The sequence below is a fragment of the Monopterus albus genome, unplaced genomic scaffold, assembly GCF_001952655.1.
Source record: "Monopterus albus unplaced genomic scaffold, M_albus_1.0 scaffold20.1, whole genome shotgun sequence".
Taxonomy (NCBI): domain Eukaryota; kingdom Metazoa; phylum Chordata; class Actinopteri; order Synbranchiformes; family Synbranchidae; genus Monopterus; species Monopterus albus.
In genome coordinates this window covers 3,963,988-3,985,362 of record NW_018127900.1, presented here as the reverse complement: position 1 = coordinate 3,985,362, position 21,375 = coordinate 3,963,988, and the positions used below count along the sequence as shown (strand labels likewise).

General features: G+C 39.7%; 2 protein-coding genes across 2 annotated transcripts in view; both read right to left on the bottom strand.

Moving 5' to 3' along the window:
- The window catches only part of tmem8b (transmembrane protein 8B), a 36,230-nt gene extending 31,442 nt beyond the window's left edge, over positions 1-4,788 (bottom strand). Inside the window, exon 1 of the mRNA XM_020593781.1 lies at positions 3,962-4,788. Coding sequence (XP_020449437.1) covers positions 3,962-4,046 — 85 coding nt within the window. The 5' untranslated portion in view covers positions 4,047-4,788. The remainder of the gene's footprint in view (positions 1-3,961) is intronic.
- A 1,548-nt stretch (positions 4,789-6,336) lies between these two features.
- The window catches only part of mccc2 (methylcrotonyl-CoA carboxylase subunit 2), a 16,949-nt gene continuing 1,910 nt past the window's right edge, over positions 6,337-21,375 (bottom strand). The window contains exons 2-17 of the mRNA XM_020593821.1: positions 20,335-20,401; positions 19,815-19,899; positions 19,374-19,475; positions 18,053-18,180; positions 17,532-17,644; positions 16,686-16,799; positions 16,424-16,488; positions 16,135-16,234; positions 15,950-16,045; positions 14,636-14,708; positions 14,453-14,529; positions 12,218-12,284; positions 11,847-12,003; positions 10,808-10,922; positions 9,055-9,140; positions 6,337-7,544 (exon numbers count right to left, since the gene is read on the bottom strand). Coding sequence (XP_020449477.1) covers positions 7,427-7,544; positions 9,055-9,140; positions 10,808-10,922; positions 11,847-12,003; positions 12,218-12,284; positions 14,453-14,529; positions 14,636-14,708; positions 15,950-16,045; positions 16,135-16,234; positions 16,424-16,488; positions 16,686-16,799; positions 17,532-17,644; positions 18,053-18,180; positions 19,374-19,475; positions 19,815-19,899; positions 20,335-20,401 — 1,563 coding nt within the window. The 3' untranslated portion in view covers positions 6,337-7,426. The remainder of the gene's footprint in view (positions 7,545-9,054; positions 9,141-10,807; positions 10,923-11,846; positions 12,004-12,217; positions 12,285-14,452; positions 14,530-14,635; positions 14,709-15,949; positions 16,046-16,134; positions 16,235-16,423; positions 16,489-16,685; positions 16,800-17,531; positions 17,645-18,052; positions 18,181-19,373; positions 19,476-19,814; positions 19,900-20,334; positions 20,402-21,375) is intronic.

Sequence of the window (21,375 nt, the reverse complement as noted above, 5' to 3'; positions counted from 1 at the left end):
TTAATTGCTGTACTAGAACATATTGCATCTCTTAGATAAGCGTTATCATGAACATCAGTGCAAGCACATGAGAAAGGAGGCAGCAGTATTTCATGGGAACAATGTGGAGGCACCTTGATGTTTCATTAGAGGAGAAGGTTTTACATTTGTAACACTCTTCCTTTGTGTTTGTGCATGTCAACCATTTCTACCATCTGCACCAGGAATACCTGTGGTGACGTCTTTTGCTATTTTTTTTTCTCAGAGGGTAATTTAGCTCACCTGTAATTTGCATAGAAATAGTACAAATATTTTCAACACTGTGGTGAGGATGTGATGAAAAAGCCTGCAACTCTAAAGCATCATGAGCCCAATTCATTTAAGCATTGCAGTGAGACAGTAAGCAGGCTCAGTGTACTAATGCTGTCATATGCAGCTGCATGTTTTGCTACTCTTCCCGCTTTTTGCCTTGACGATGACACAGAGTAAAGAACACCAAGTGGAACTCTACAGTGACAAGGCACTGCAGTGTGGATCCATTAAGTAAAGGATTTACTGTACTTAAATGTGCAGTGTGTTCTAATGTGTGTTTAATAAAAAAAGAATGGCTATGCTCTAGTCCTTTTCTCCGCACTTTACCAGTCCTCACCACTAACGCTGGCTCTCACCTATAGAGGCAACCTTGAATAAAAAAGCCACAGAATAAAAAGGCAGAAACTCAGTAGAATGAAGCAATCGTGCCATCAAGAGCTAAAGCCTGATCCCACACAGACCTCCCGACCTTCACTGTATTCTTATCCCAGCCTTCTTCTGCTCTGCTATCTGCATTACAGTATATGAGAACCTTCTCTACATTAAGGTTCTTCTTTGTCCTTGCATTAGAAACATATGACGCCTATGACTGAGGACAAACTGGTGAGACACCACAGACGGAAGAGCCATGACTCAGTAGATGGAGTATGGCACCATCACTGCTGGAAGCCCACCATATGTTCCGCTTCTCTAATTAGAAAGAAACAAAGAGGGTTTCCTCCAGCTGCGGATCACAGCTAAGATCACTAAAAGTTAATGACATACTGTAACTAGTTGATTACTTGTTGGTCGGGCAGATGCTTGAGAGGACAAAGACACTAATTTCACACATTTGGATATGAGATCAGAAGGTTATGGGTGGTGATTACACCATTTAAATGAAGATCCAATTACTCTTTGCCACATTATTCAGGCAATGTAACCTCAGATCTGTCACCATAGTCAGAGTCAAAGCAGCGATTTCTGGCATAACTTCACTGACTGTGAAGGTTCATAGACAAAGGAAAAACAAACTGAAAAGGAAAAAAAATCCAGCAGCACCTGTGGTGTATAGAGTGCTTTAATGATAAGATCACCATGTTTCGGGTCCATAGTTTTCATCTATCTTGATGAAGGCTACAAGCCGAAACTCATTGGTTTTAACGTTACAGTTGCTCTATACACTGTAAGTGTTGCTGGACATTTTGGCTTACCATAGTCAGAGTCACCATATATTACACCAAAAACAGGCTCCATACACTCTTAGGGACTGGAAAAGTGGTTCAAACCCTGTCAAAATACTGGAAAGGAGCTGTGAGATGATCACTAGGGGTAAGAACTGAGAAAATCAATTTCTGCTGTTTTGTTTTTTACCTCTTCCGTGCACAGAAATTATTGAAATACTATTCAAATTATTCAACTACTCAATACTCAAAGACCTGAACCCCTGTGGGGTTTGCAACTAGATGCTGCTTCTTTATTAGGTGGTGACAAGCAAACAGAAAAAAGATGGAAACCAGTGGTTTAAATAGCTTCACTCTGTCATATTGAAGTGTCCAACAACTGGCACTGTACATAAATACAGCTATTTAAAGGCAGTGTACAGTGCCTTATTTCTGTTTTTTTAGTCATCATTTATTCTCCTTCACACCTGTCTATATACAAGCAGGCAAAAAATACTTTTCACAATCTTGTTTTTGCCAGATTTCACACATCTATCATTCTTAGTGTTTTGCATTGTACTGTGTAAGGTACATATTGGTGGATATAGTCATACTGAACCTACAAGATTATCTGCATTTCAAACATATTAAACATATCAGCATCTGAGATTGTTGTGACAAATTAAACATATGCAAGCTACAATAAGAACATCCACCCATCTATCCATTATCTCCACCGCTTATCCTGAATAGGGTTGTGCATGTATGTGTGTGTGTGGAACCAATCCCAGCTGACATTGGGCGAGAGGCAGGGTACACCTTGGACAGGTTGCCCGTCTTATAATAAGAATATCAGAATAATAAACTTGCATATCTAATTTCAAGTCCCCTCTATGTGCAAATCAGATTCTGCACAGGGAACATATGCAAAAAGAACACGTCTGAGTGACAATCCAGCAGCCACACATTGCAATTACACTTACTGTCAAGGTGTAAACATACCAAAATATCTATGCTTGTTCCTTTGCCAACTAAATCAAGACTTTTCATTTTAGGACTCAAAAAAGGCAGCAGAGTGCTTGCAGGTTTTCTTGCAGCATGGTTAAGCATGGTTCTGAATTTATCTTGAATCTCTTCCATGAGCGCCTCCCAGCCACTGTTTTACTATGTGAGAGGCTTAATATAGACATAATCCTGCTTTTTGTCATCTCGACTTAGTTGGATCATCTTTAAACTTTTTGTAACAGTGTGGTAACACTCTTGAATTTTCTCATGATCTTGTAGGATGTTAAAATCTGGGGGGGCAGCTGTTAAAGAGGAACCATCTGGAACAACAATTGTTAAAATAAACTGAATTTAACAGCATTGTTCCTGGTCAAACACACTGCCCTGCACTTCAACTTGCTCACACCCACTAACAGAACAAAAGCTTCAAATATCACAGCTATATAGATCACTACATTACTGTACCTTCCACTTCCAGTGTTACAGACAGCGACACCAGAATGACCAAGACACTGATCATTCAAAAAACATCCACATTCAATACTAAGTTTTCTTTAGAATAATACTCAATTCTCAAACGTTATACGTATATCCTCCTTACTATATACAGTAAAAACAAGTGTAAAGTGTTTCTGTCCTCAACCGGATTCACCAAAACTGATGGAGCAAAACAGCAACACGTCTGTCAGGGGACTGCAACATTCTCAGACAGAGCTTTAAGGACTTCAGTGACCACAGCCAGTGCAGTGTGTGCTGTAGATATGGATTCATTGTTGCCCCACAATCCAGCACTGAAGCGTTTGTTTCTTGCCTCTGTCTTGAAGCAGCCAACAGAACCACTCTTCACCTCTGTCTACATAAGACTGTTATGAAAGAGAAATAAATTAAGAGAGAAAGAATAGCAGACTTATACTTTTTGGTCACGTTTTATGACAAAAGAATGCCACATTAACGGGATATAAAAGATATAATTTCAATATTGCCACTTAAATCTGTCCACTGCTGGTTCAGTATTCAGTGAGGCTAAATGAAATAAAAGAAATAACAAGGTTTGACTTAAACATTCCCTTATTGTCCGATCAATCTGGTCATGCTCTGCACTATGCCAGCGTGTCTGAACTTGTCTTTGCCTTCTTAAACAAAGCAAAAACAAAGACAAAACAAATAAAAAACCAAAGGCAACAACAACATAAGCGTCCAGCCTGATGTTGCTGTCCTGTGGCCACATTCACAGCTCAAGATCGTAGCCTACAACCTATAGGAGCATCTGGTAGTTTGATGCATGCCATTATTAGCAGCAGTCTTCCCCGTGCGTCTCATAACTGAAACCGGACTGTGATCATGAAAACCGTAGTGTTGGTGGTCGAGCGTAAAAGCAGCAGCTGTAGATGTTTAGGAGAATGAATTGAAAGCAACGGGATGCGATGCCGCTGCTCCCGCCGCTTTCTGTGGAGGATTTCAGCACCCCGAAAAAAGGAACAGCTCCTCTGGAATCAAAGCAGCCCTGAAAGGAAACCACTCACCTCCAAGAGCGCAGAGATGGATGTAAACAAGCAAAAGGAGCCTCGGAGGGCTACATGCTGAGCCCAGACGCTCCAGTTGCCACATCGTTAAAAGCCAAATATTTTGTGGAGGGCTACAGCCCGGGTGCAGTTCTCAGTGGCTGTGCTGGTCTACATTTTTTCAGATTTTTGCCAACGACCAGCTGTTTGTGCATGACGTAATTCAGACGACGCCGGCACGGCGCCTCCTCTTTGCCTTTGATTTGACAATCTCAATATGTCGACTTATTTCATTGGACCTCCGGCCCTGTCAGTTCGGGCCCGGTGCAAGACGTTGATTGCACCGCAAGATTCGCCACTTCGGAGTCCGGGCCACCACACATCACATACACAGGGCCAAGTAGAGAGTTCAGAGGATGCAGCTTTCCCCGGAGGCTGTAGCCTTTTTCTCCCGGGACCAGGGGCAAAAAGTTGAGGTGGTACACAGCATCTGGCCTGTGCCTCTGATCCGGTCTACAATCAGACAGGACGATCAACCTGCTGAATTTGCAGCTTCTTCTGCAATGCAGTGTGTTTCATTTGCAACTGTGTTTAAACAAAGATCTCCGTCTGCTAATAAAATGAAATCATCAAGTTTTCCTTAGGGGCTTCATTATGCAACTCCCCTGTGCCCTCTTTCACAGCCCAAAACATGCTCTTTATCACCTTAATAGCCTATTTTGGTACTTTTTCTAATTTTATGTGAATTGCTTAACGATGATTTTTGGACTGATTTAGGACTTTAAGAAGCCTGGTACACAAAATGACATTCATTCTGTAAAACATGGTGAAATGCTCTTTATCTGTGATTGGTGCTGACATTACTTTTTACACTGTTATCCAGATCTATTTGGATTTCTCTTATAGTTTTTGTTTGTTTTCCTGTGTAACATGCTGCATGTGCTTTGTCTGTGAATGACTTTTTGGTTAAATGAGGAACATATAATTGAATTTTAAAAATGAGTTTTTCATCAATTTCTGCATCAGGCAATAATCCATTTCCCTCTGGGAAGTGGACATTAAGACTGACTCACATTCTCAGTCGTGATTATGTTAGGCAGTGGGGTGACTTCAACATGAGTCATAACTGTTGAAGCAGATCTGTCAGAGAATGAATGAGCTCCTGAATTAGGTTAGGTGTAATTTATTTGACATTAATGAATCATTAAACCCAACTGTTATAGGGCCGAACTAAGAACAAATGTCTAATAGGCTGAATTTCACATCGTGTCTTGTTGACCTTAAATGTATCCTGCACAAACACTGTTGTGTTTTGGGTAAATTGATTCACAGTTAAGTCTGGAGTTTGTTTCATTTAGGCTGAAACTACTGGCTACAGAATAAATTAACATGTATTTCAATGAATATATTTACAGTAAAGTCACAATGAGCCACGCAAAAGCCACAGAAAGTTTTGCTTTGCTATTTGCAGAGTGACAGGAACGTTTAGATAATTTATTCATCTATAAAGGAGAAAATGTTTTTCCACTTGCCCTCCTCCACAGGAATGTCAGTCAGTTACAGAACAAAGCGGGGCAAATATCAACTCAAAAACAGAATAATTCTATTCAAGATTGAGTTCTGATATTGTTTGTCTTATCTGCAAAGTTGGCATCATTATTCCCCTCACATAAATGCAGTCTCAAAAATAAAAATATAGAAAAATAACAGTACATTCTCTTGTGCACCTCTAAAAGTTAATGTCAGGTTTGATACTTGACCCTTCTGAATTTGGAATTTATGCTTTTGGGCAGTCTGTGAACTCGTTCTTCCCCCAGTGGCCCAAAGACAATCAAGATTGGATGCACTTGCTGCACAGAGCTGTTAATGAGAATACTATGTCTATATGTCACAACTTGTCCTGATTACTTTTTAGTCCAGTGCAAGCAGGGAAAGGCTGTCATCCAAGTGTTGTACAACATCCAAGCTAAACTATCCAACATCAGGCCTGAAATCCTGGCCAGACAAAAGCACAACCTCGCCCATCTGTAGAAGCAGACCTGGAACATATCCTTTAAGAGCAGTCGTGGACGGTGAGAAAGGATAGATCAGTTTTGGCAAAAGAGAAGTATGATTATCCGTAATCAATTTCAGTGGCCCCAGTTGATCAATATTCCACATTTCCATGCTCTTTGTTTACCTTGAAAAACATCCATGAAGACTCTTATGAATCATGATGTTTCAGTATCTCTGGGAAGTTTTACTTCAATAAAATCTAAACTTTTAAAACTGGTTCATGCTGTTTGGTAATGCTTCCCACTGACATTTGGTGGAAGAAGATGAAAACACAACCAGTGAACCAGCTTTAAAAACTGGTAGTAGGAGGTGGTGGAGGGTGTGTGTGTGGGTGGCGCACACACACACACACATAATGGCCCGAGTTATTTCTGCTCTCCCTAAGGTGAGGCTCTCCACAGCCTTGGGTGCCAGCCACGCAGTCATACACAGAGGAGCATGAAAGGCTTCCAGTTTAGCATTTGAACCCGTTGTCTCATGGGAAGACATTCAAACGTCCACCACTGCACCGTATCCTTTGCCTCAGAAAAGTCCCACAGAGGAAAACAAACTTGTTGCTAGAGTGAGCTCAGATGGTTTACACAAATTTGTGAACATGCCAAGTGTGTGCAACATGTTCAGTTAAAGAGAGAAACTGACAAAATGGAAGAGAGAAGTGGACGGGAGGCAAGGTGGTCTGCTAGTAAAGGATGCTCCCTCTGTGGCTCAGCTTCTGTACACATCCTATTGCTGATTACTATAGCACAGTAGTAAAGGTGAAAAGAAAGCAGAAGTCTGGATCAGATGGCATAATAAGCCGAATGTTGTCTCTGGACACCAGAAGGTGACTGCGCTCTGCTTGGACACTTTCAAAACATTATATTTTGCTATGATTTGGCTCAATATAACTTCTGTCAACACCAGAACATCACTGTGCATTATCTAAAAAGCATTTTGCTTCAAAATGTGCTTCTTCCATTCCTCTAGACAATAGTATATCAAATTGAGTATTTGTGGCTAAATAGCGCCCCCTTCTGAACATGTTTCCTTCGGTATCGCTCTATCAGATACTGTTATCACTCAGTAGCCATCAAAGGTTCTGAATAAAAAAAAAAAACTACACATTTAATTTTTCACATTTTTTTAAATTTACCGTTTCCACTATTTGATAAAAAAAAAAATCTAATCCACCAAAAGAAAACAATTCCATAAGTACAGCTGCATTTACAACGGGGTTGTAACAGTTAAGGCACAACTTAACAGTCGAAACAACAGTTCATCATCAAGTCACGTCCTCCACTATAACAGACTGTGCGATCCTACTCCTGTGATTGTTCTTTTTGTGCAGTGTTTTTCCCCTTTGTTACTTTTTATCTGGAGAAACATCACACACACAAAAAAAGTACATCTCTGGTGGGTCTAAAGTCTGCATCTGTACAAGCTAAATGAGAATTACATCCTGAACACTCCAAAGTGTGTCTTCTTCATTGGTGCATTAAATGCCGCACTGAGGCTCAGTCCCAAAACCAGACGAGTATCAGCAGGATCAATAATCCCGTCATCCCACAGCCTATAAGAGAAAAAAAATAAAAGGGGGTCACATTATTGGATGGCGCAGTACAACTCACCCAGCTCATATTTCTTGGGGTACTTGTGCAGGTCTGTTATCAGTTACTGTGAAGGTCAAGATGCTGTGAATAACTCCATCTCGTCAACTTCAACGATCGGTGTTTTCTATTCTGACCCTTGTACACAATAGATTTATCATTGATATTAATTATATGAAAATACTGAAAACATTTATTTATTTAGCACATTTTTGGCATCCTATTCTAGACAGTTCATACAGCAGCCTCTGAAAAGACACAAACTCCTCTGATATAGTTTTTCCTTAATCTGACAATTTGTGTATATACAAAACTACTGATTACTTTAAATATTAACCTGCCTATTATTTTCTGAATTTGCTGCATTAACTGTTTAGTTTATAAATGTACCAAGAGCCCAGTGTGATGTCTTTAAAATGCTGGTCTTGACCAAACCAGTACAAAGAAAAGCCCAAAGTCCAAAACCTTTGTCTGTTTCTCACAACAGACAAAGAAAAGAAGAAGCTAGAAAGTGCAAATGTTTGGCATCTTTCCTTGAAAAATAACTACAACAACGAATCGATTATCAAAGTAGCTGCCAGTGTTTTTTCAATCAGCTAATTGTCACAGCTCTAACTGCCAGTAAGAACATTTTTTAATATATGGGTTCATGCATTATTGATCGACACACTGCTCACACTGGCCAATAAAGTCAACAATTATTTTGATCCTTCCCCTTTGCACAACACACCAGTATCTCCATTTCCTGCTGGCACTATCCCCACATTAGGCTAAATGTTACAGGGTCACCCACAGGCTCCTGGCTGCTGCAGGCAACAATCTTCTGGTTAGACATCTTGTACATTTTAGCATTGTGTCCATTTCAAATTATTTCAAGCTTTGTGAATCTTGTTTATTTTCTTCATTTTATTTCGTTTATTGTGAGCCCATGTTATGCTTTAAAACATCATATGCCCCACACTGGCCAAGATAAATATATTATGCCTAATAATTTGACTTGTCTCCTAGCACTTCAACATATACAGACAATTCTCCACCATATTATTGTTTGTAATCCCCCATCATCTGCTATGTGCTCTGCTCACATACAGCATGAAAACAGCCTTCAAGACGTAATGAAAATGAAAGATGGCTCATATTAACAAAACACCAGGGCATCCAATAGAGAAGAAATGCACATGAAACACATCACAGCATCACTGTTCATGCATGACGAGTCTTCTTCCATATCTGTGTGTTTCTCGGCTTTTGGAAAAGCAGGATCACATGATGCATCAAAAAGATTTAAAAATAAATTTGAAACAAATGCTGGTGTTGTAATCCTCCTCTGCCCAACACTCCACAGACAACAGAAGCTAAAAAGAAACTGAACAGAAATTGCTAAGACATACTGACGGCTCCACACTTTTCAGTGCCTCATCTTATCACACACCACTTAAACTACGCTATGAAAGAAGATATGTCATGACCTACCTAGCGCTGGAGTAGTATGGGCTGCCTTCCTCTTCAAACCGCCGAACTATCGGTTCCTTCATAGCAGCCTCTTGCTCTGCGGTGAACTGTGAATAAATCAGTGATACTTCAGAAGTGGTAGGTTTGATAAAGGCATGGGGAAAAAGTACACAAGTAATACGGACTTCCTTCCAATGTGATTTTATGGGTTGTCTAAAGTATACAAGGCAGTTTCAGTTGTCGTGAAAGCTGCTTTCCTTAGCTTAAAAATAACGAGTCGGTTCTTGTGAAAATAAGTACTGTGTAATGAAACTGTTGAGGTAGTAGTGCAAAATATTTTCATTGCTTTTAGTCTACTTTTATTGATATTCACGAGGGGAACAAAATATCAAAACCACCTCTCAATGTAAAACAACAGGATTCAACAGCAGCACAAACTACAGACCATAAAGCTGAATCAACCTCTCCAATAAACGGTTTGATTATAACCTTCACATAGTTATGACTTACTGCAGGGCTGTTTTAGCAGACTGCATTAGGTTTTTCAAGGAGGCCCGAATAAAAGAGCAATTTAGTATACACCCTGTGTGTAAGCTCTAATCCTGTGTCAACTGTTTTAATATAGGTTAAAAAAGGAATAATTTGAGTATTGTTAAACAAAAAAAACTTCTAATTTTTCTTTCTAATGCAATGTCACAACATTCTTGATGACTCATCTTGGACTGTGGAGCGTAGGTGTTAATTTATCCAATCACATGCGATTTAGGACAAGCTAGCCCTGTGCAGGGTGACATCATGGGTCAGGGGTGTGTGTTTGGGCAAGAACATTACATTTTAAAAGAGCTTGTTTAAAGGTCCCCCTCACCCAACCATCCCCTGATCTGACAACACGGGTGAGGAGGGTGTAGGCAGAGGCCGACAGATCTCTGCAGCTCCATATCATGCTGTTATATTCACAAATGTGAAGGACTTGATCTAAATCCCTTCATATCTCTCCTCCATTTAACATGTTAATATGTCACAAGACAAAGCCAAAGATGGTTTAACTGCTGCTTTACTGTGACTGTGAGTTCAGGTATTAGCATAAGAAGTGATTGATGGGACTTTTCTACTTTCATGACTTCATTTTGTTTTGCATGTTTCTGCTGACTACATACACAAAAAGCTGTGTTCATCAGGGTTACACTGTGAAGACAAGAAGAATACACTTACATCTAGCATTACGGCTTCGTGGTTGGAAGCCTCTGCCCAATAAATCAGATTCATGGGAATGAGACAGACATAAGGTGACAGAGACCTTTGACCACCAAAACCTAATCAGTTCTTCCTTGAGTCCAAGTGGATGTTGGTGCCAAATGTAAAGAAATTCCCTAATAAAAATTTTATAATATCCATAATTAGTTTTTGCTATCTGTTCAGTCATTTTATTGCTTTATTTTGTTGAACCATTTTAAACATCACTGACTGAAACACCTGCAATCAGTGCATTGATGTGAGGTGTCATTCTGAAGCTATTAATGCTCTCTTAATACACCAGTAACAGGATATCTGACACAGTTTAATTACAGCCATTTGATGACTGCACTACTGAGGATAAGTCATCATTGTAACACTTAACACTCGTATAATTTTATCTGCACATAAGTGCCATGTCAAACCATTACTGAAAGAAAAGTGTCTTTCATAATGTTTATGCTTTTGGCAGCAAATCCTCCAAAGCTAATTTGAGCCTTTCCAGTGAAGCGCAGATGGGTTGATTAATGTGAATTGTTACCTCTTTTCCCTCACGTGCCCTCTGATCTTTAGTGATGGTGGCCAGGACCGTGGCTGCCTGCTCACCGCCCATTACAGAGATACGGGAATTTGGCCACATGTACAAGAATCGAGGACTGTGACAGGAGGAAAAAAAAGGAAGTGTCAGTCTGCTTGTGTTTGCAGAAGAGCCACCTAAGTGACAGACAAACCAGAAATAAGGCAAAACGAAGTAAGATCTAATAAGAGATGATGACAGCTACAGCAAAGCATTTAATGAGAATTTAGGTGTGAAAAAACTACTTAGGTAGTAAAATATAATTCAAGAAGTCCAACCAAAGGTGAGTCAAACACACGCTTTCCAAAATACTAGAGCTGAGAGTTTAATTTAACTTAATCCTTCAATCTGACCGCAGCCTGAATATAAACTATTCACATATTATGTTATAATATAAAGTATGAGTGTGCACTCAAAGCAGAAAAAATACTAATGGGAACTCCACGGATTTTACACATCAACATCTCTTTATAGGTCCTGTGGCGTAACACTGCATTGGTTAAAAAATAAAAGCCTTTGTGGATCCAGAGGGAGCTGAGGGAAATCTGATAAAGCTGCTTTAAGAATCAGCTGGAGCTGAAGACCACAAGTTTGAAATTGATTATATCGCTGGTTCAGCTGCATCGATTCTGATCCATGTTTTTTTTTTTAAACTGTCTGCCGTAATTCTGACAATGTTATACTGTAGGAGAACAATGGACTACTCTTTCATAAGGAGCCCATGTTCACTACAACATCAAAACCAATGCTCAATGAAGCAGTGAGGAGTTAAAAATTCAAATCAGAAAGCTTCTTTTTTTGGTGTTAACAAAAGGTCATTTCCACCTGGATGAAGGGCATATGGTGTCTATTATTGCACATGTACACTTCATTTCCATACAAACATTGCTATCAATCTTCATATGTGGTTAACAGGCCATGGCCAGATCGCCACTCTCTTCATTTGTGATGTTACCGGTGCCTTCTCTTTTTACTGAGCACAAACCACTCATTAACTTTGTACCTGTATGCTCTGCCACACATGCCATAGTTTCCTGCCCCGTAGGAGCCTCCAATGATAACAGTGATCTTAGGTACATTGGCACAGGCAACTGCAGTTACCATCTTGGCTCCATCTTTGGCAATCCCTCCTGCTTCATACTCTCTACCCACCATGAAGCCTGAGATGCAGAGGAGAGATTGCAAAGAGAAACTGGGTTGACTTTGCAAGTGTGTGTGTGTGTGTGTGTGTGTGTTGTCAACTCAAGGGAGAAAGTCTGGTGAATTAAAATACATCATTAATAGCCATGATGATCGATTGATGGAAGTATTAAAGCAGCACAACATCTCACATTGTAATAATCCTGAACTCAGATATTATGAACTTTCACTGACCTGTAATGTTTTGGAGAAAAATAAGTGGAATGTTTCTTTGGCAACACAATTCGATGAAATGTGTTCCCTGGAAAGAAATGTGATATTGAATGAATCTAGTATAACCCCAACACTGAAGAAGAAGTGCCTTGAGGGAAAAGATGCAGATTTGTACTATCACTGTTGTTTATTTTTCTTGGTATCTAAAATAAACAAACAAACTTTAAATGAACTGCCAACTGAAAGAGAAGTGTAAATATGTACTGTAATAGAGAATGTATTCAAAGCACACAAGCGTATTAGACAGTGAACTGCTTGGGATACTAGGGGTGTCTGGGCGACTGCACATTGTGGTTTCACAAATAGCTGGAAACTTGCAAAACATTACCTATACTGGTGCTCTTAAATCCCCCAAGTGTTCAGAATTTGTGACATCTGGTAACCAAAACAAATTAGGCTTAAAAACGGACTTTTTCATGTTCACAGGCAAGCGTTTCCTGTGCTCAGTTAGCCTCACCTTGATCATTATCTTCATCTGAGGTGAACGGTCGGGATAGAAACTCAACAACTTGGCAGGGGGGTCATATGGCACCCCACTGGCTTTGTATTTTCTAGATTTTACTTTGAACATGAAAAAACCAAACGGCCTTCAGTCGTGCCAAAAACATTCACAGCACAGCACAGGTCTGCCAGAAGCTATTGCACAGACAAACAAACACAAAAGACTGTGCACTGTGAGGAGGCGTCTCATTTCCATTTACTTTGTATCTGTGAATTACTCAGGTGATTTTCTTTATTCTGGCAGTTACCTCTACTGGCTTCCTTTCAGTGAAGCAGCCTGCCTTGCATTGCCAAGTGTAAAAAGAAGTTGGAGGCAATGTGAAAAACGGCTTCCTATTAAAACCTGTCACTTGGTGAAAAATAACCCATCAGTTTGTTCCCAACGTAAATATGATGTTTTCTCTGTTACCTTTCCCTTTCACAAACACGGATGCCTAGGTAAAAGCTTTTAACAATTTAACACTTAGCATAATAGAAGCCTGGGCATGTTTTTTGGAGATGACAGCATGTCTCAAAAATACATCTTGAAATGCAGGTGCTGTATTGATATTTCTTGTGTATGCACTCTGAGCATGTCTGTTCCACATCGGGGTCTGTTTGAAGCGCTGTCTCAGTCCCTATCAACAGTAATTACACTGAGCAGATAACCAGCACTCATAATGTCATATTGAGACCACACATAAAAGAAAATGAATCAAAGAAACCTTTTTTTGCCAGCACAAGCTTGTAATCTAATTCAGAATGTGTCTGAAAAGCGCATTAGTCTGTAATCACAAATTCAGCTCCTCATTTTTCCTACGCCTGTGTAAAGTTCAGCTCTGTTCATGGCAGAATGGCTTGCAAATTAAATGAAAATTATGATTGTCCCTTGTCCATGGTTTCTAAATGCTATGTTATTACAATGCCATTCATCAGAACGCTCCTGACAAGCAGATTTCGAGACATTTTTGTATGAGAGAAACTCTGGACCTTGAGTGTGAAGGGTTAAACCATCTACAAACACTAAAGCAGCATTGTGTGATGTGTTAAAAGTCCTTGACCCGAGGGTGCTGGCCGGGTTCGGACACATAGGTCAAACTTTAGGCTGGACAGCTGGAGCACTCAAATGTCTGCTTCTTTTAATGATAAGGGGGAAAATGCTGTACAAATTCAACTGTATCAGGTCCAAGTCAGATTCGGACAAAAATATGCAGCGTGATCCATTCTCTCGAGTGTAAGGCCGAGCTGGGTGTGCACAGAGCTGAGATGTCGAGATAGTGATGGTAAACAAGTGTGCACAGCTCAGCAAATGCAAAAAACAGCAATATGTGAGAGGACAAATGAGTTAAACTGAGCCACAGAGGCTGTTAATGAGCGTTTATATTGAAATTAGCAGAGAAGCTAATACGTTTACTGCAACAGAGTAGATTTTTGTTTGCTTAAACTAAATTATTAAAAAATTTGCATGACAATAAAGTATCTTTAAAATATGAACTGTGTTCATGCAAAAAACATTTTTCTGTGCTCAGAACTGTGCGTTCCGAAAAAACAAAGAGTAAGACCATGTACAGTCTTAACCTTTTGTGAACTGTGAGAGGCAGATTTTATCATTTCTAATGACGCTGTGAAAATACTGTCAACAGCCCTTAGGAACGCAGATTTATTGATTAGAGAACTCTTTTTACCATTTCAGTTTTGTTTCCGTACTATATTTACCTTTTTTGCAGACTCTGAAAACAAGACTCCATTGTTGCCAATGATTCCAACAGGGTAACCAAATATTCTGGAAAATCCTGAAGGTCATGTTATAGAAGACAAACAGTGAGATTGGTAGATTCCAGAATTCAAAAAAAAAATTCTCTGTGCTGTAGAAATAAAAAAACATGTTATTTCACATACCTGTAACAAGTGTGTCTCCATAGAAAGCTTTGAATTCATCAAACTTACTGCCATCTACAATTCTGGAGATGACCTGCAATCAAATAAACATGACAAAGTTATAAAAGTCAGTGATACAATCCCCAACAACCAAACTGGTGAGGAAACAAAAGCAACTTATGTAAGAAGTTTACAACAAATTTCACTACAATGGATGTTCCAGTTGAAAACCCCGAGTGGAGAGGAAGCAGTCTGGTGATCTTGCATCCCAACGCCTGGTCCAGGCTACACAATTTGCTTGTCTGATACGATGGTCACTATGTCAAATTACATGACTGTTAAAAATAAATGTTTTAAGCCGATAGTAAAACTGGCTACCTAGCCCTGATAGGGTAGCTACATCACAAGGCTGACTGTGAAAGTCACTATGCTAATGTTAGCTGTATCACTCTGATATTTAATGAATGTTGTTCAGTCCAATATGCCAAAAATGTTGTGAACAGAAGAACCATCTGTACACCAGTTGGTCAGTGTCAGCCCACCTCATCGTAGACGTTGAAAAAATTTCAAACGTGTCAGGATGTTGTGAGGCGTCCCAGATGCAGCATCTTCTTTTACTATGACACACTATATGAGATAAAACGATTTATTATTGTGTCTGACTGCGTTTTTCGGTTTTGGCCCCTTACATCTGTTGTGTCGGGCTCTTATCAGGATTAATTCGTGTAGTCTGAACCGGGCACAAATGGACTTCCAATACAGTTCTACATTACAGAGTCTGACATCTCTAGAGCTAGCTGTAACTCTTGATCCCAGACCTACATCATGAGCCAAAGGCACAGGCTTTAAATCAAATGAGAACATGTGGCACCCTGTTAGAGAGACCTAAACAAAGTGATCAATGCCAGTCACTCATTACTGACTGCGCTCCTGATAGAAGGACCTGACAGGCGAACACATTTAAAGTGCACTGTGAACATGTAAAAGTCAGGTTTGCTTGTATTATCCATAAAGCCCAAGTATAAACAGTGGTGTAGAGAGTGTCTATGGTCTATAAATCTTGTGTGTCATGCTCTGCTTACCACATATTGAACAAAGGGTATCAAGGCAAAGTAATGTGTAAGAAGCATCTGTGTGGAGGAATGATTTTAAATTGACCTTTATTGACTTGCTTATGCATTAACCTATCACTCTCACATCATTTAGTTGAAGAGATTTAGTGTCACTATGTTCAAATCACTTGTGAATAGAGACATTTTTTTTCTTCAAGTACAACCCACAACATTTTTCTCTCTCATTTAAGGCAGGAAACAGAAAGAAAGAGAGAAGAAATACCTCTTTGACATCAAAGTTGCGTTTGAGGTTATCTCCAACTATGCCATAGAGTTCATCTGTAGGGTAGAGAGGGGCTTCAGTGGGTTCTACTGTGACCTGAAAAATATAAAAGACTCAGTGTCAACACAAAGTAATGACATGATGAACAATATGTAAGTGTTAATGGTGAATCATATTGGACTTGCCTCAATATTTTTCTTGTAATTGAGGCTTCTCACTGCCTTTCTTGCCAAATGGAGTGCATGGTTATCATCTAAAGCGTAGTGGTCTGTCACACCAGATTTTCTGTAAAATAAGCAACAAATCCTAGATCTAACTCAATTTTAGGGATTTTAGCATTGAGACCGGAGTCACATTCTTTCTATAGACAGCTTAATTAGTTTTTCATTTGAGAAACAACGCTTTTTTTTTAAAACAGAAACTCGGCATCACAATCCCATGCATAATGTTGTGAAAAAAAAGCTGTGCTCATACTTGCAGTGAAGATCAGCACCACCAAGGTCCTCTGCAGAAACCTCTTCCCCCGTGGCAGCTTTGACCTGCCAAAACCCAGACACAGGGTTTCTCAGAAAAATGGACACAACAAACACAATAACACTGCAATATTAACTAGTATCTGAAGTTACAAAACCAAAAATGACGTGCCAATGGGAAGTGCTATTTATTGTGGTCTCAATTTATTGCCTAAATTTATGATAATGATGACTCTAATGGGAAAAAAAAAAAATCAGCCAACCAGTGGAGGTCCTCCGAGAAAAATGGTTCCTTGTTTCTGCACAATGATGCTTTCATCTGCCATGGCCGGTACATATGCTCCTCCAGCAGTGCAAGAGCCCATCACAACAGCAATCTAAAAGAGTGAAGAAAAGGAATACATCTAGTTACAAAAGCATGTTCAACATTAAGAATGGACACACCACATTGGCAAGCTCCAATATCAAATGAACAGCTGAACCAGGAAGAATTCAGATTGGCCCTGGTTTTCAAGGCCCTTTTCAGTGAAGACTTGAATTGTCAGTGCTATGGGCACTGGCAAGTTGCATTTTAATTTGCAATACAGCAATCTAGTGGTGTGGTGATAATACCAAATACAGCAAGGAAGAAAAAAAAACTTAAGAAAAAGAACAGATGCCAGAGAAGAAAAAGTCTTGAAACAAGAATTAATGAGCTTTCTGCTTGGTGAAGATGTATGACTAAACTGAGCGAGTTTATCGCTACTACTAGAAAGATGTGAGTGCAAAACCTGTGCGAGACCCGACCGCTCTGGAGCACTTATCACATTTATCAGCTCTCACCCAGACAGCCTTGGTTTTGTTTTGTTTTTAAACACCGAAATGTCTCTTCTTCAAAAGTCAATACAAAGATGAATTTTAGTTGCCTGAAAACAATAAAAAGATGAATAACCTACAGCAGTGCAGTTCCGTTAAATTTACCATCTGTGCTCTCTTCTTTTTTTTTATACAACTGGTCTATAAATCAAGGCACTGACTATTTAAAATATAACAAGTATACTTTCAAGGAGCAATGCTAAATGACAGTGACCAAGACAAGTAAATTACTTTCATCCAAACATACGCCTCACCTGTGCTATTCCCTCTGAAGACAGCCTGGCCTGGTTGTAGAAAATGCGTCCAAAGTGATCTCTGTCTGGAAAGACATCAGCTTGTCTGGGTAGATTGGCTCCTCCAGAATCCACTGAAGGACAAACAAATGTCAGGACATTTAGAGAACTCACTGATCATTATCAACATCTGGTCCCTGGCTACAGTATATTACAGACACTTAATCTTCCCTCTTAAAAACTGCAGCCTGCAACCTTCAGCCAGGGCCTTCTGCGATGTCCTAAGGCAACACACTGACAAGACGCCACTGCCTTCGAATTTAAAACAAGTGCAAACGTTTGGCTGCCTAAGTTAACAAATCAGTGAAAATAAAACATCTAGTATACTCATTTAACAGAGCCAGTGATTATACAATATGTCCCTTTATCTTATACACTTAACCCTGGTGGTGACAGTGAAAGTCTATTATAGCTTTATTTTTCCCTTTTTATAGTAAGTGTTTCTTGTTTTAGTAAAGCCATACAAATATACAAGTACTCACCTAAGTAAATGCATGGCAAGTGGTTCTGCTGGGCTATCTCTTGTGCACGAAGGTGCTTCTTCACTGTAATGGGGTAGTATGTTCCCCCTTTGACAGTGGCATCATTTGCAACAATAAGACATTCCACCCTATGAAAAATTAAAAAGAAATAGGGATTTGTCAGTTGCAGCTAAAGTACCCAAGTAAAAGTTCAATAGAAATTAAATGAAAATTGAATTACAAGTCAGAAAGAGTAAATTAGCAACCCTGTAATTATCTCAACCGCTTCCATCTAAATGTTTTGCAGCCAGTTTAGGATATTTTCTGCATTGGAAGAGGCCGAGATTGCAGCTTAAAATCCTGCTTTACTTTGTAGTCTGTTTTAGTAGAAATACCTGTGCTAAGTATTTAAGCTCTCACACTTTCGAGAGATTAACAGGATTAATGGTAAAAGTAAAAGACAGCACTTTAGTTCAACTCAGATCTTCATCAGGCCAAGACAAGAACCTGACTAGGATCAAAAAGCTGTCTATTTGAATAAATCTTGTGACATGGAGTCACTTGATGCTGCTTTTTAAACAGCTGCACACCCATACATGATGTGCATACACCGATCAGCCATAACATTATGACCACCTGCCTAATACTGTGTACACAGGAGTCAATCCGCCATTTGGTTGGCACTCATGTCACTCTGCAGCTCACTGTGCATCTTTGGTTTGTTTCCATAGTTATACTGTCAGGAAGAGCATGAATTTCATCAATCAATGAAAAAGGAGTGAAAACTGTGGTCATGAGGACAAGTTAGGGATAATTTTTGAATTGAAACTGAAAGAAATGTACACTGTTTCTCATTTTCACCCATTTTAACAAAGATTCAAAATGGAATCTTTTGAAAAGGATGAATGACATTTAAAAGTTTGATCTACTGTAAATCAACCTCATCATTAGTGAGCCTTGGGTGTCCATCCTGTTGCAGGTTCACTGTTTGTCCTTCCTTAGACACTTTTGGTAGGTACTAACCACTGCAGACCGGGAACACCCAAACAGACCTGCAGTCTGGGAGGCGCTCTGACTCAGACAGCCATCACAATTTGGCCCTTGTCAAAGTCACTCAGACCCTTACAGTTGCCCATTTTTCCTGCTTCCAACACATCAACTTCGAGGACTGAATGTCCACTTGCTGCCTAATACACCCCACACACTGACAGGAGCCACTGTAACGAAAAAATCAGTGTTATTCACTTCACCTGTCAGTGGTCTGAATGTGATGGTTGATCGGTGTATAATTACACCCCTACAGATTAACAGGTAAACATGAAGTTGTATTCACGGCGCTTACCCAGAAACTCGGCCTATCCCTGTAATTATACCTCCTGCTGGGACTTCCTCTGTTCCATACAATTCATATGCTGCAAACTGAGAGAATTCCAAGAAAGGTGTCCTATAGGAAAACAATCATGTAATGCAAATTATATGTATAATGGAGAACAAAAATGTATAGGTTCAAAATTTAAATATCACTTTTACTCTTTGTTCAGAGTTTTAAGCACAAAAGTCTGATGTCTGTTGCAAGGGCGAATTAAAGACTCAAACGACGGCAATGCTTTCACTGTTGTCACTTTAGAGGGAAGGGTGTACAGCAGCAGATATTAGAATGACCTGCATCATGCTTTGGGTAATGACATCAAGCACCACAAATATTAGACATCTGGCCTGCTGGGTACGAGTCAGGCATGAATTTTAATCTGTCAAAACCAAAGATGGAAGTAGATGATACTACCCAGGGTCCAGCAGTCTGTCTATACGCTCTCTAGGCAAGAGTTTCCCACGAGAGGTATGAAGTCTTCTGGCTTTTTCTCCCCCACCTGAATTAATTCAAATAAACATCATACTACCAATCAATTTGGCAACCCTCTGGACAGTCTGGTGTTGATTTTCAAATGAAAAGCACAAACCTAACCCTACTCAAACCTATACCCAAGGCATTAAAACTAAGACAAACTGACATTTTGTAATTATGTGTCACAACTGCCAGGCAACTGAATACAGTTATACACTGTAATCCACACAAAGTCACGTGTGTGAGCAGGCCCTTAAACTGTCACCCATGAAACTATGTGACCTGGCTAACATATTTAAACATGAGAACTCTGAGCAGTTTTACTAAAACAGTTATGGGTAAGTCAAGGTATTCTGTCAACAAACTGAACACAGACACTAATTAGCACTGTCATATTAAAACACAAACTAATGAATTTAACTTTAGCGTAGTAGCTAATTCATCATATGCTCACACTTACCTAATTTAATCTTCTCCGTCCGGGTTTTCAGTTGATCAACAAGAGCTTGCATTCGCTCATAATTCTCCTGAAAAACAAGAAGAGAGTAAAGATATTTATTTATCATGTTGCATGGTTCTACTGATGATAGTTTGCAACAGACAAATCACCACATTAGGAAACTGATGACAGAGTTGCCAGGTTGGCTGCTGTAACCTCATACAAGAGTGAAGTGAGCATCATGGATTTCTGTAATTATTAACTGTTAATGACAGAAAAATATTAAATCAATCAATACACCACTCACAGTCAAGGGACACATAAGCAGTTCCTGGAAATACAAAGTAAAGTGACCACCTAAATCACCACCCAGACTCAGAAAGAATACAAAAAGCCCAGTGCCTTTAAGTGATAACACCCAGTCACTGTCTGAGTGGGTGAGCATCATAGTAAAGAATCTTTCTCATTACAAAATAGGAAATGTTATGCAACTATTGGATCATTAGGCAGGAGGAAGTTTTCAACACTCTGTCATCAAACTGCATTAGTCAGGAAAGAATTAAAAAGGTCAGGAAAATAGCTGCCACAACACTGATTTAATATGAAACACCGTCACTTAAGAGACAGTAGGACTGGGCCTGAATATCCAACTATTCAGATGTGTGTTCGTTAGGTAGGTAATGGGTTTTCATTTTTAGTATTCAGGCATTTGTGGTTGCCACTGCACAGCAGTGTCAGTGACACCTATAGTCTTGTTAGCAAACCTCCCTGTGGAAATCGATCAGGCAGCAGCTTCTGCTGATCGATGCTTTTTCTTATTATAATGACAACCAGTCGGGTCATACCAGTGGTCATTAACTAAATTCATTCATCTTCTACTGCTTAGTCCCTGAACGGGGTCATGGGGGGGCCGGAGCCCGGCCGGCAATCGGGCGAAGGCAGGGTACACCCTGGACAGGTCGCCAATCCATCGTAGGGCTAACACATAGATGAACAACCACACACGCACTCCTATGGGCAATTTAGAGACACCAATCAACCTAAGCTGCATGTCTTTGGAGT